The sequence below is a fragment of the Vanessa cardui genome, chromosome W (assembly GCF_905220365.1).
Source record: "Vanessa cardui chromosome W, ilVanCard2.1, whole genome shotgun sequence".
Classification (NCBI taxonomy): domain Eukaryota; kingdom Metazoa; phylum Arthropoda; class Insecta; order Lepidoptera; family Nymphalidae; genus Vanessa; species Vanessa cardui.
The window spans coordinates 467,826-483,573 of NC_061153.1; the positions used below are offsets into that span (position 1 = coordinate 467,826).

Consider the following 15,748-nt stretch of genomic DNA (forward strand, 5'->3'; position numbering starts at 1 on the left):
CTAACACGTATAAATGATCGTGATAGGGTAAACTATTGTGATATTATACCTATTGTTTCGGTCAATGCGTCAAAAAAGGTTGCTATATTTCCCCAAGGGGGGCGGTAGGCTGTACCAATAATTATGGTTTTGCCATTTATTTTGATGGCTATCCACATTTGCTCCACAAGAGGCGATATCGGGTGCAGCAGTGTACGCGCAGATATACCGCGTTTGATATAAAAACCGACACCGCCACCACGTGATCGAATTTCAACCGGTCTCGGTATGTGACGCAATCGGTAACCAGGCACAACAGGAGCTCTGCCATCCTCTCCTGAGCGCAACCACGTCTCATTGATTGCTATCACATCTGCGTTATGACGCTCCATTAGAACTATGAACTCATCGTGATGTGAACCAAGCGAACCCGGGTTAAATAAGCCTATTTTAATATTTTTACTACTTATCATTTTTATCCTTAATGAAACGCAAAAAATAACAATAAATTAATAAATAAATAAAATGAGTATAATAACGGTGCTATAAAATAACAATAAGAATGATGAAGACAAATATAGTTATTCAAATACACATATATGTGAGATGTATACAAATATATATGTTCTATATTAGGTTCGCTCATTATTAAAAAAATTGTTTTGAAGACTGAAGAACTGCGTTCGTAGCAGTCTACGCCTCTCCTAACCGGAGTCTCGCCGAATTCGAGCAACTTCTCGTTGAGGTCGGGGCTCTGGTCGCACTTCAATGCCAAATCTACGGCTTGGGGCTCCCCTGCGACCGATGCCAGAGGAGAGGTGTTAGAGGAGTGGGCCGTGTCATCGGGACTCACGGCAATCAACAGAGGATCGGAGAGCACGTGCGTGCGGTAGCAGGGCGAGTCGATCGTGGACTTAACGTTCGCGTCCATCGCCCTAGCCCGCCGTGTTCGAGATTGGAGGGTGGAGACGGGGGTGGAGACTCTATCGGATCACCGTTATATCCGATTTGATGTCTCCGCGGTTCCCGTCGTCCGGCCCGCTGTTGAGCGGTCAGAAGGTCCGCGGTGGAGTCTTGGCCGTCTCGATCGCCAGTTGGAAAAAGAGGCGGCCATCGTGGAGGCCTGGTGCGCCGGTTCCGACCCGGCCGTCCAGGTCGACCGAGAGGCCGACCGACTCGGCGCCGCCCTGTTTCGCATCTGCGATGCGGCGATGCCGAGGGTGAAGCCTCAGACTCCACGTCACCGAGTCTACTGGTGGCGCCCGGAGCTACGGACGTTGCGGAGGGCGTGTGTTGCGGCCCGCCGCCAATACGCCAGGTCCAGACGGAGGCGGATACGCGATCATGACCTGGAGGAGGCTCTTTACACCTCCTACAGGGAGGCTTGCGTGTCGCTCCGGAAGGCTATCGCGCAGGCGAAGGAAGCGGCATGGGCGGAGTGGCTGGCGTCACTCGACGCGGATCCGTGGGGGAGACCGTATAGGGTCGTGAGGCAGAAGCTCCGACCCTGGACACCCCCGCTCACCACAACCATCCAGCCGCGGCTTCTGGGACGGATCGCGGAGGAACTATTTCCGGAGCGCGGAGCGTTCGTCCCACCGGCGATGGAGCCCGATTTCGTGAGGGAGGTGCCGGATCAGGCGTTCCCGGTTATCGAGGCAGAGTTGTGCGCGGCTGTCCTGAAGCTTCGCTCGAAGAGGACAGCCCCCGGGCCTGACGGGATACCGGGACGCGCCCTGGCGATCGCGTCGGAGGAGTTGGGCGATGGCATGTGCCAACTGTTCTCGGCCTGCCTGGCTCAGGGTAGGTTCCTGAATCGGTGGAAAACGGGTAAGCTCGTTCTCATCCGCAAGGAGGGACGAGCCCCCGATCAGCCGTCGGCCTACCGGCCCATCGTGTTGCTTGACGAACGGGTAAGCTCTTTGAGCGTATACTTGCAGCCCGTCTAGTCGGTAGCATGGAGCCAGGCTTGAGCGAGTGACAGTTCGGCTTTCGCCGGGGCCGCTCGACGCTGGACGCAGTCGCCAGACTGAGGGAGGTCGCAGAGGAGGAGGTCTCTCGGGGTGGGGTGTTGTTGGCAGTGTCGTTGGATATTTCCAACGCCTTCAACACTCTGCCCTGGGAAGTGGTTCTGGAAGCTCTCAGATACCACAACGTTCCGGACTATCTGCGACGAACCATCGTCGACTATTTCTCGGGTAGGGTGGTGGTGTTCCCGACGATGGAGGGAGTGAGCAGGAGGATTGTGACTTGCGGTGTTCCACAGGGCTCGGTTTTGGGGCCGCTACTGTGGAACATCGGCTAAGATTGGGTGCTGCGCGGGGCCACGTTGCGGGGGTCAGCGTGACCTGCTACGCTGACGACACCCTCGTGTCGGCCCGCGGCAGTACCCATCGGGAGGCGGCGTATCTTGCCACGGCGGGAGTGGCACATGCGGTCCACCGCATTCGTGCTCTGGGCCTTGAGGTGGCCTTGCACAAATCCGAGGCCCTAGTCTTCCATGGACCTCGGAACGTGCCACCTCAGGGTATGTCCATTACTGTCGGCGGAACTTCCATCTCCATCGGCTGCGAGTTCCGGATGCCAGTGGGGAACTCGTGGCGGCGATCCAGCCCGTTTTGAGAGAGTGGGTCGAGCGCAAGCACGGCCCACTGACGTACCACCTGACAGCTCATAACTGGTCACGGCTGCTTCGCCAAATACCTTTGCGAAGTGGTCGGGAGAGAGCCGTCGGTGGTATGTCATCATTGCGATGACAGAGCCGTGGACGCGGCTGAGCACACGCGCGCAGAGTGCCCAGCCTGGGCGGAGCCTCGCGCAGCCTTGTCCACGGTCATTGGATTAGACCTGTCGCTTCGGGCCCTCATCAGAAAGATGGTCGCGAGTGAAGAGGCGTGGGCGGCATTACGGGTCTTCAGCGAAGCCGTAATGTCCGTGAAGGAGGAGGCGGAGCGACAGCGGGAGGACGATCCCAACTCCCTCCCGCTGCGCCGACGGAGACCCGGTCGGCGGCGCCGCGACCATCTTGGCCGGTTGCCTTGATCGAGACACAGTGGCGGCGGACCTTTACATCCGCCGCTGCATTACCCGGATGTGACACAGCGCTATCGGCAGCGGACCTTTACACCCGCTGTCGCATAGCCCTGTTTTGACTTGACGCAACGTAGTCGGCAGCGGACCTTTACATCCGCTACCGCCCTGAATTGATTTGACGAAGCTTAGTCGGCAGTGGACCTTTACATCCGCTGCCGCCGCCCAGCCTCCAGTGGCGGACTCGGGGGGAGTCCGTCACGGTTCAGACGGAGGCGGAGTGTCGAAAGATGCGCCATAACACCCTGGCGTGCCTTTCGCGAAGTGTCGCCCCTATTGCGACAGCCGCTAGCAGGGTTGCGGTGGTGAGGCAAACGCGTTCCCGTGGCCCTGCCGCCTTGCGGAGAGGCGGAAATCCTAGGAGGTTTTAGTGGGTAGGACGGGGCCTTCTGCCCCGGGAGTCCCACATATCCGTCCCGGTCCCCTTTCGGCCGGGCGGAGTGCGTAAATGCATTTCCTCCTAGTAAAACAAAAAAAAAAAAGGTTAGGTTAGGTTTTTTTTTTTTGTTTTTTTTAAAAGCTTTGCTCCCTCTATTAATTTGAAAGAAAGAAAGAAGAAAGAAAGAAAAAACATTTATTGACATACACACATATAAAGAAAAAATTGATTAAAAAAAAAACAAAAACAAAGAAAGATATAATAATAACGAATAAAAAAAAATATATATATATAATGAATGTAAAACTTGTGTGCAGTCAAAAGGAGACAGCTCAGGCTATGAGGGATTTTTATCCCTCTGCTGATTTTCAGCTGTCTCCCTTGTAGCCACGCAATGACAGTATCAACTTAAACGCGCGGGGCGGGGGGTGCGCGGCCGCAACGTGGACGTGGTCCGTGGACATAACGGAACACCGTCGACGTCAGTGTGATCGTCACCGCACGCCCGTGTAGATTGCGTCACGTTGCGTCATTATAAACCTATTATGTTACTTATTCTGTGACGTGTTATTACTACATTAAAGTAATTTTATTTGCTTACATTAATTGTAAAAAACAATAAAAAGTGAACAACAAACATAGTAAAAGCAACATAAAAGAACTACCATAGGTTAATTGAGAAAATTATTCCATATTTATACACTAAACGATATTCAGCAACACATAATGCAAATGTACTGTGCTACTGTAAGGTATGTTATGTATTATTTTATTTAGTATATCTGTTAATTATATATAAAATTTAATTATCAACTTATTTTTAGTCAAAGAATCTGTTTGTGTTATATATTATTTGATTTGAAATATGCATATTAATATTGTAATCGTATTTTTGTATGTATTTTCAGGGAGTGAAACATCATAGGCGAGTCGAGGCAATCCGGCATCCGTGTTCAAGTAAGGAGCAACTTCCATATTGCAAGATGGCCATGACCGATAGGCAAGTAGTTAATCAAATTAAAAAATAATTATATATTAAATACCTAGGTATACTATACGTAATATTTAAAAGGTTGTTGAATTAGCAAAATTAGTTGAGTTTAGTAACATTAAATAAATAAATAATAATAAAAAAAATAATAATAATAAAGAAAAAAGTACCTACCTAGTATATACAAGTAGTATCTACTATAAATTATGTATACACTAGATCTATGTCTGCTTTTGTAAATTTAGCAGATGGGTCTTGAATTTTGTTTTAAAATTATTAATGTTTTGCAGGCTACGGATAGGCGGTGGCAAGTTGTTCCAGATTTTGCTTGCGGAGTACCAGAAACTGCCTCGAAAACTAGCGGAGCTGTGCTTATGCTGTCTGAGCATGTATGTGGTCGCCCTGGTACCATACGAGGTATTTTCGTCTCTCGCCCATCGTAGTTTTTTGTAAAGGTACAAGGGTTCCTTATTTTTTATAATGCCAAATAAAAGTGTTGCTAAATGTAATTTTCTACGGCTTTCCATCTTTAAACAACCAGAATTATTCAAAAATGGCGTGACGTGAGTGCGAGGGGGTATGTGAAAACAATATCGAGCGCAAGCATTTTGAACACGTTGTATTACGTTTTTAGTTCTTGCAAGTAGTCTTGGTCCTGTAATTGCATCAGCGTAATTCAGCTTAGACATAACCAAACTCTCACACAATGTAATACGCAAATCAGTACTCAGTGAGTCACGGATACGATACAGAATCTTTAAACGGTAATAGCAATTGCGGACAATTTCAGAATAGTAGTTTTCAAAGCGTAGATTCTCGTCCATTAAGACACCCAAATTTTTTGCTTCAGAAATTCTCTGAATATTTTCACCCTTAATTTGTTTGTTGTGGTTTTAACAGATATTTTTTTAATTTGATTAGGAGTACCCAGTAACATATATTTAGTTTTACTTGGATTCAGCACTAATGTATTGGACTCAGACCAGTTTGAGATATTACTAAGATCTTTATTAAGCTTTTCTAGCGCGTTGTCTGTCTCTGAAGGTTTAAAGGAAATATACAGCTGAACATCATCGGCATATGTGTGATAATTGCAATGTTTAATACACTTCGTAATATCCGAGCTGTATAATATAAAAAGAAGTGGGCCTAGAATTGAGCCTTGTGGCACTCCTCTTTTAACTGTGGAGCAGCCTGAGATTAAAGGCCTCCCATCTTCACACTTCAATTCAACTCTCTGTTTTCTATCATTAAGGTAACTGGAAAACCAATTTAGAGATGTATGATCAAAACCGTAATATTTTAACTTGGACAATAGCAGAGGAATATTAATACAGTCAAATGCGCGGGAGTAATCTAGCATAACGAGAATAGTGCCTTTTCCTTCGTCTTGAGCTGTAAGTATGTCGTCAACAACACAGGCCAGAGCGGTAGTTGTGCTGCGACCTTTTCTAAACCCAGACTGCTCTTCAGGTAGTATTCGATTTAACTCTAGATATTCTGTTAATTGACGACATACTATCTTTTCAAGAACCTTAGAGAGACATGGTAGAATGCTTATAGGTCGAAGATCTTTTAAGCTAACAGGGTTATTATTCTTGGGGATAGGTCGAATTACTGACTCTTTCCACATGTCAGGAAATATATGAGTCAATTTGCAATATACTACGTTAAGACAAACGGGGAAAATCCCTCATGGACGCCTGGGAATGGAAAGCCCAGGCAGTGCCGGACTCCTACCGGCTAAAAACCCCGTTTGTCACCAATTCAAATTTTTTGCTCATTTTTCGACCCAATCCCCTGATATTAATTCAGGGCCTTTATATACTGTTTATTATATTACATTTCTTTAAAAACTTACGTCTACGTCTAAAACATTAAAATTTTAAATAATTTACTCTTATAAAAACACTAATATTATACAATTTTTACTTATCTAGATTTTTATTGTTTACTTTTTTACAAATTTTAATGCAGAAGTTTTTAAAATCGACACCGAGTTCCTTTTTTCCAATTATTTCCGGTAGGCTACTTTTTTCCAATTTCACCCCCGTCTTTTGCTCAAAATTATATTTGTCAGTTTGCTGTGTGGGACAGTCCAGTAAGCAGTGCAGCGACGATTCCACTGATTGTGGATCGATTTTTCTTACACTTGAACCGGTTCAGGTATTCGGAGGATCCACCATGCCCCGTGAGCATCTGGGTTAGGTATCCTTGGGGTTTGATTTTCCTAATAGTTTTGTGCGCGATTACCGCGTCCGGAAAGAACGCTCTCGTTACGGAAGCCGTTCCTCCCAACTGGTATCGCCGATTCCATTCATCAAGAGTCTTCTCACAAATGTTCCTCTTGACGAATGAAACCGGAACCTGGTCGTAGTTAGGCTTTCTCCGGCTCGAGAGCGCTGCTTCCTTCGCGAGGTAGTCCGCGCACTCGTTCCCGGGAAGGCCCGCATGGGCTTTAACCCAAAACAAGGACACAGTTTTGTTTCGCATTAGAGCCTCATACAGGTTCCTTCTTATGTCCTCTGCTAGTGGATGGAGGTTCCACTGGTCCGTTACAGTTTCCAGCGCTGCTCTGGAATCACTGTAAAGACCAAAAGAACTCCCATTGTCCTTAAGGATTTCACTCGTGGCTCTGCAGATGGCCAGGAGTTCCGCCTGGTAGACTGTGCAGTACGCGGGTAAGCTGAGTTTGACGGCCTTGGTCTCGGCTTCATTATTCCATAAGGATAATGCCGCCCCGACCCGACCGTCGATCTTGCTCCCGTCGGTGAAAATTCGCACCTGTTGCACATTGTTTCGGTCTACCTGGTACTGGTCTGAAAGACTTCGGATCTCCAGATCCATCTGCAGGGCCGGATGAGGAGCCTCGGCAAATCCCGCCGCTCTCTCAGTCTCTCGATCGCCCAGCACTAAGCGGGATGACCCTCTTCGTGCCTCATACAGTGCGGCTGCTTCCTGTATTCTAAGGTCCAGAGGTAGTATTCCGGCCAGTACCAGCGCCGCGTTCAGAGAAACCGTGCGGTAGGATTTGCAAAGCTTCTGAGCGAAACCTCTCTGAACCGCATTTAAATGTTTTTGTACCCCAAGTTTTCCCGCTGCAGGTGCCCATGCTGCTGCTGCGTATATTATAATTGGTTCTATTGCTGCCGTGTAAATTAGTCTTATTATTTCGGGGTGTAAACCCCAGCTACCTCTTGCGGCTTTTGAAAGTCTTTTATATATATCGGTGCCTTTTGCACATATATTCGCTACGTGTGAGTTGAAAGTGAGCTTTCGATCTATTGTGAGCCCCAGGATTTTAATCTCGTCAGACATTCCAATGCGCACCCCGGCCATGCTCAAACGTGGGGTGTCGTATTTTAATTTATTTGTTAGGATCATCGCACATGTTTTGTGCGGCGCAAATTTCATTTTGTTTGCGACACCCCATTCGTGAGCAAAACCGAGCGCAGCATTGGCCTGCCTCTCGATTTCGAGAGCAGTCTCTCCGGCAAAAACTAGAACTATATCGTCAGCAAAAGCCTGACAATAATATTCTTTTTTCTCCATCTGATGCAATAGAGGATCTAGCAGAAGATTCCACAGGATAGGGCCACCTATTGACCCTTGCACACATCCTTTGTTCGTGGTTCTAACCGTCTCTTCCCCAGCATACCTGAGTCTGACTTTTCTCTCGTCGAGGTAACTATCAAGTAGCCTCCTTATATTAACCGGTACTTTTTCCTCAGCCAGACGAATTCTGATTGCTGGCCACCATGCGCTGTCGAAGGCTCCCTCTATATCCAGCGACACCAGGGTGACAAGCTTTTTGAGCTTAATCATCCCTTTGATATGGTGTAAAGATCATGAAATAGAATTATTTTCGGAGTGTTATAAAATACATGTATTTTGTTTCACAGAACATTGGGTTAAAAAATTTGACATATTGAATATTTCAAACTTTAAATTGTCAAGTGCGTTCGTAAGAGGGAGTGCTATTCGTGGTGGCTCATTAATATTAGTACGGAATGATATCGTTTGTAAATCTCGAAAAGATATTGTGGCCCTCTCTATCGAACGTACTATCGAACTATCCTGCGTGGAATTTCCACAGTACATTATAGTCTGCGTGTACCGGCCCCCATCGGGAGATTATTATTTGTTTGAAACCACTATGGAGGACATTCTTAAAAAGCTATGTAAAACTAATAAATATATAATTGTATGTGGGGACTTTAACGTCGACTTACTTAAAGAAACAACGTTAAGTGTTCGGTTGGTCGCCTTGTTTATGTCATTTAATTTAACTCATAGAGTTAATAAACCGACGCGAATAACCGACGGCACTTCTACGTGTATTGATAATGTGTTCTGTGACTGTGAAATATATGAAGTATCAATTATAAATAATTTAACTTCTGACCATTGTGGTCAGAAGTTTTCATTAAAACACAAAGAAATAAATCATTTAAAAAAAATAACATACAGGCCAATAACGGCTAACAAATTACATTGTTTTAAAGATATTATGGCGTATAAATTGTCTAATCTAGATCTTACGACACAGGATCCAAATGAGCTTTGTAATTCATTTTTTGAAGTAATACTAAAAGAATTTAACAATATATTTAAAATGAAATCATGTTATAGTAACACAAAATTAAAGTTTAGTGACTGGGCTACTGTTGGTATTTATAAAAGTAGAAATAAATTATACGACTTATATTATATGAGGCGGTGGAATCGAAGCGTAGCCTTTTTAGAATACGTCATTAAATATTCCAAAATTTTTAAAACAGTATGCATTTCTGCTAAGTCCTTATATTTAAAGAAAAAAATCCTGAATTCTGATAATAGAATTAAAGCCACATGGGATGTTATTAGTAGTGTTAGTGGAAAACCCAAAAAGGAAATTATACCAATAGAATTGAACACAGGTAGTAGATTCACGAGTTCTGAATTAGAGGTTGCTAATTTATTTGAATCATTTTTTGATAAAGTACCCCATAAAATAACATTTCATTTAAAATCATCTACATCAAATGCAGCTAGGTTATTAAATAATAGTGTTTCTAAATGCGTTATTGATTTTTCATTTGAAACGGTTTCTGCAATAGATGTCATAAAAGTATTTAAAACTGTAAATATTAAAAAAACTAACGACATATGGGGCATTTCGGTAAAATTTTTTAATAACATCATATACGATATTGCTCCGTATATAGCAGTAATTTTTAACAAGAGTTTGGACACGGGTTCATTTCCTAACTTGTTAAAATGTAGTAAAGTTTTACCACTTTTTAAAACTGGAAACAGAAGCGATCCCGGTAATTACAGGCCTATTTCAATACTCCCATCCTTAAGTAAAATCTTCGAAAAAATTATTTTAAACCAACTTCTCGTCCATTTCGGTACAAATGCTATTTTTCATGGTGAGCAATTCGGTTTTAGAAGAGGTCGCTCGACAACTGATGCGGGAATTGCGCTTCTCAAACATATTTACGATGCTTGGGAGAAATCACAGAACGCTATTGGAGTATTCTGTGATTTATCTAAAGCATTCGATTGTGTAGAACACGAAACGCTTCTTTATAAGCTCAAATATTACGGTGTTAAAGGTAAAGCTCTTGATCTCATCGCTTCATATTTAAGTCAAAGAATCCAGCAAGTTTTCATTAATGGAATAAAGTCTTCTGGATCTACGTTAAAAATGGGAGTTCCACAAGGTTCAATTTTGGGTCCCTTTCTATTCCTAGTATAAATGATCTTCCTTTCTATGTTAAGGGTATTTGTGATATAGTGTTGTTTGCTGACGATACTTCGCTGATTTTTAAGGTTGACAGGAAAAAAAATGACTATGACGATGTGAACGGTGCATTATCACAGATACACAATTGGTTTACGGTAAATAATTTAGTTTTGAATGCTCTAAAAACAAAATGTGTAGTTTTTACCCTACCTAATGTTAGCAAGCAAAATTATAATATATCTTTAAATGGTGACCGTCTTGAAGTAGCTGAAACTACGGTGTTTTTAGGAATAGAATTGGATTCCAGACTTCAGTGGACTTCTCATTTATCATCCCTAACAGGAAGACTCAGCTCCGCAACATACGCGGTTAGAAAAGTTAGACAACTAACTGATATTGATACCGCTCGTTTAGTTTATTTTGGTTATTTTCACAGTATTATGTCATATGGCATATTACTTTGGGGTAACGCTGCAGATATTGAATCTGTCTTTATTTTACAAAAGAGAGCAATTCGGTTTATTTATAATCTTGGAGCTAGAGACTCTCTTCGGGATGTTTTTAACAGAGTAGGAATACTTACTGTTGCGTCGCAATATATTTACAACAATATCATGTATATTCACAGTAACATTGATCACTTTGATAAAATCAGTGATAATCATTGTATATGCACTAGAAGTAAGGATAAACTTATAACGCCAAGTTTCCGACTCCGCAAAGTCAATGGATCCTTCTTGGGGTTTCTATCCGTTTCTATAATAAAATTCCGCAGAAATTTTTAACTTTGCCGTTTAGTAAATTCAAATCGTTTGTTAAAAATACATTGGTAGAAAAAGCATACTATTCGATACAAGATTTTGTAGATGATAAAAAAGCGTGGAGTTAATACCTGTTGACTCCCAAGCAGGATACATTAATTGAAATAATTGTATTTAATTAACATGACGCTGTATTTTTTAAATGTTAAAAAAAAGAGTAACTACTGAGTTTCTTGCCGGTTCTTCTCGGTAGAATCTACTTTCCGAACCGGTGGTAGCTTCACTTAATTGTAAAATGACGATTCAAAAGTGCTTATAAAAGCCTACTTGAATAAAGTTTATTTTGATTTTGATTTTTGATTTTGTATCAGGGTATAGAGGGCGTCTTCGATGCTCTTCTGGGGCATGAATCCGAACTGGCGAGTACTAAAACGCGGTATGAGCTGCCATTTTATCCTTGCTACTATCATCTTTTCCAGGACCTTCCCCAAAACTGGCAGCAGGCCTATAGGTCTATAGGATTTGGGGTTCGTGTAATCCTCCTTGCCCGGCTTTCTCAATGCCACCACTGTGGCTTCCTTCCTAGTGTCCTAGCTCTAGGCACTTATTGTACAGGGCAAGGAAGGCATCCGGGTCCTGGTATATCGCTCGACTACAAACGTCCGCGGTGAAACCACCCGCCCCTGGAGCCTTCTTCGGATTAAATCCTCCTATCGCGGTCTTTAATTCCAGCATAATAAACGGCGGGTCGTGATGTTCATCATCCTGCCTGTCGTTTATTTGCTCTGCCGCCTCTCTGGTGCGGCGATGGTGGACATTGTCTACGCTAGCGAGATCTTCGGGGTAGAAAGTCTCAGCTAGCAAGTCAGCTGACTCTTTGGGGTTTAGGTGTGCTCCATCCTTGGTGAGGGTCAAGTCTTCTTGTCTCCTGGTGGTTTTCCTTATAATTCTATATACTCCATCCCATACTCCTTCCCTATCCTGTTTTTCGCAAAATTTCTTCCAGCTTTTTATTTGGGCTTTCTTGGCTTCGCACTCATATTCTTCTTTCTTTTTCAGGTACTCTTCGACTACATGCTCTCTTCGCGATTTCGCGGCATTCTTGATTCTGCGTCTGTATCTCACCACCGTCTTCTTCAGTTCGGCAAGTTCCTCGCTCCACCACGGGATGGTAAGTACCATTTTGTTGTTTTTCAAGGGTATACTAGTTTTGCACGCGTTTATTATTATTAGAATATAGGTATTTATTATATGTTCCAGGACCTCTTTGTTATCTATATTTTCAATAATTTCTTTGTTAATTGATTTTTCGATTTTGCCTTGTTGTAATGTTTGTGTAAACAGGTCCCAATTTGCTTTTTTGGTATTATATATTCTAGTAGTCCTCTCTATATTTATACCCTTGCTTTGTATTTTGATATTGAATTTTATGGTATTGTGGCTTGTGGTTGTTTGGTCTACCCTCCAATCTTCAATCAGTTCCAGCAGGTCAAGTGAGCATGCGGTTATGTCCACTATACTGGTGGGCCCAGCTCCTCTCTGATGTTCTTTATTTGGTCCAAGTATGGCCCTATGGGCTGATCCGGTTCGAAGTAGAAGGACACCGCTACGATTTCCCAGGCGCTGGTTCGGATCCTTACTACAACAATATTGTTGTTAGTAAGTTTCGGACACTGGATGACATCCAGATCGTCGTCGAAGACGACTATGGCTGCTTTCACAGTCCCATCTCCTACGACTGCGCTCTGGAAGACTCTTACACCACGGTATTCCTTCATTCTCACGCCGCCCACATATGGCTCCTGGACCAACGCAAATGCGATTTTGTGATCACTGGCCTCAATCAAGAGTTCGTTAGTTGCCAGTTCCTTACGCTGGAGGTTAGCTTGGGCGACTGCGTATTTTCTGGTGAGGTTGCCTACCCTGGAACGGCTGGGGACCACTTTAGCAATAGGCTATCTTCGCCCTTGCTAGTGGCTCCCACCTTCTTCGTACGGAGCACTGGTCGCTGAACGCGTTGTGCTCAACGTCTTCCAGTTTCGCACTGGTGCAGTTTATGCAGCGTGGTGCTGCTCCGGCTATCCAGTCGGGGCATTTTTCTTTTAAGTGCAAGCCACCACAGTGACAACACTTCGGCTCGATTTGTTTGCAAAATCGCCTTCCATGTCCGTAGCCCGGGGACATGGAGTATTGCACTAGTGGTGACTGATCCGACGCTCTTATTTTCTGCATATCTATGTGCACTTTGCCCGTTTGCAGAATCCTATTGTGAATAGCCGGAGAGACCCTGAGCACAACGTGTTTAAAGTAAGTAAAAGTAAAGTAACAGCCTGTAAATTTCCCACTGCTGAGATATGGCCTCCTCTTCCATTAAGGAGAGAGATTGGAACATATTCCACCACGCTGTTCCAATGCGGGTTGGTGGAATGCACATGTGACAGAATTTCGATGAAATTAGACACATGCAGGTTTCCTCACGATGTTTTCATTCACCGCCGAGCACGAGATGAATTATAAACACAATTAAGCACATATATATAGTGGTGCTTGCCTGGGTTTGAACCCGCAATCATCGGTTAAGATGCACGCGTTCTAACCACTGGGCCATCTCAGCTCTACGTGTTTAGTGTGTGGGTTTCTCGTTTTCTTACAATATCTTATCTCCATTCTATCTTCCGGTTTACTAAGATCGTGGAAGACCGGTTTATTTTGGTTTCTCAGCGCTGTGAGAATGTCTTCCTCACTGTGTATTGCGAGAACGTCTCTTAGTATCAACATAGGGTCTTGGTTTGTAACCTCCTCTATGTGTATATGCTCTTCCACACACCTCAGCCGTTCCTTTAATTTTCTTCTTTCTTCTACGGTCTTGCAACCCACTATTACTTTTCTGTCTTTTGTTTTGCGCACCTTTTCCACCGTAATCCACCCGTCTTTCGCGTTTACCGCTTTGCGCACTCTTTCAAGAACTTGGTCCCCAGTGTCTGTTTCGTTTTTTGGTGCGATTATTACGGAGTGTAGTGCCGGTTCTCTGCCTTTTGAGTTGGTTGGTGCTGTTACTGATGCCACCTCTGCGTATGTCATCGTCTGTATAGACGCGGCTTTTTGCAGAGTCGTAATGGCTTCTGCAACCTTCCCCACTTCGACGTATGTGTCCTCAATTTTTTGCTTTTGCCATTCCAGCATTTTGACTATCTCGTTATTTATTTCTCGCTCTTCGTCATAGTCCCTTTTTCCCTTTTTTCCATTATAAAGGTTCCGTCTCTCTTCAGTTGTGCTTTGGTTTTATCTCCTGCTTCTTCCTTCATTAGTTTGAACATTTCGTCCAGCGCCATTGTGATTCTGGCCTTTAGATCTGTCTTCAGATTGCGAGACTCACTAAGGTGGGTCTTCGCTTTCCGGAGCCAGATCCGGGCCTGGGTCACCCTATCGGTGGACTTCACCTGGTCTCTATCCTTCCCAGGTGGGGAAATGCTAAAAGCTTCGGTTGAGGCCCTTTTTTGTGCCTCTTTATTTGTTTGTGATGGGTTCAATTTTTTAACGTGAGGTCCTTTCGTTTCCCATTCTCCTATGCTTTTCCTTACTTGGGAGATCTTATTTTCGGTGGACGTTCCCAACGTCTCAGTGTGGTTTGAGGATGTCGAGACCATCCTGGGGCTCTGTTCCATATTTGACCCTTTAACCGGGGTATGGAACATATTTAGGGGGAGCTGCGTCAAAACTAAAACTTAAACTAAGTTCGCCTGTCAATAGACTGGGTGAACGTGTATAAATGTAAATGTCTTTTTATTTAAAATAAATAATTGTTAAAATGTTTAAAATTGTATAGTCAAATTGAGATAAAATAAATAATAATTAAGTTTGACGTCTTTAGTAAAAATAATTAATTAATTGTTAAATATTTGAAAGCTGTATTGTCAAGTTCAGAAAAAATAATTAAAATTAAAATATGTTAAAAATTTTTAGGAGTGTTTAATAATTGAGCAATGTAGTTAAAATATTTTAAAATTAATTTTAAATAAATAATTGTTAAAATGTTTAAAATTGTATAGTCAAATTTAGATAAAATAAATTAAATATTAAAATAAAACCCTACAGTATATCTATCAAAAAACAATACGAGAATACTTTAACAAATATGTTTTTTACAAATTACCTTTTACAAAATAATATACTGGATCAATCAAGGGGCTCGTATCGCTTCTTTCTTTTGATTGTTGGGGCAAGGGCACCGTGGCTGACACCGGCTCCAAATATACCAATAACTATAACTACATTATATAATCGTGAATCGACTTTTAAGTAGTCTAATATTTTTCATTTCATTTAACTTAGGAAGACTCTAAAAAATATGTTGAATACGCAATTATTTTTATTACCTTTTCGTGCATATTCATTTGTTTTAAAATAGTGTTTTGTTTGAAGTCGGTTTTTCTTTTTGTTAAAATTTTTATTGGTATAATATAAGTATATAATAATAAAACAACAAATTTTGAAAACGTTGAGTTTGAATGAAGAAAATTTTTTGAGGCAGCGAAGATAAAGACACGACGATCAATGCACTATATATATATAATTAGCAATTCATAAAAATTTTATTAAAAAAATAAAAATAAAATGGACGTAGGACTTTTAAATAATCGGATTTAATGAAATTAACAAAATGCAATTAATTAATAATTTATACAAAATGTAACAATTTTAACATTAATTCTACTTTTAAATCTAAGACGACTAAACACTACAACGGCTCCGAGTGAACTGAATAAAATCTCTTCACGCCGGTCTCCATCTGTTGTTTGTTGTTTTCCTCACTGAAC

General features: G+C 42.6%; 1 protein-coding gene across 1 annotated transcript; it reads right to left on the reverse strand.

Annotated features, from left to right (window-relative positions):
* Nucleotides 1–6,515: 6,515 nt before the first annotated feature.
* Nucleotides 6,516–8,264, reverse strand: LOC124542783. The gene has a single exon (XM_047120673.1). It carries the CDS (start codon nt 8,262–8,264, stop codon nt 6,516–6,518), a length of 1,749 nt encoding a protein of 582 aa, XP_046976629.1.
* Nucleotides 8,265–15,748: the final 7,484 nt, after the last annotated feature.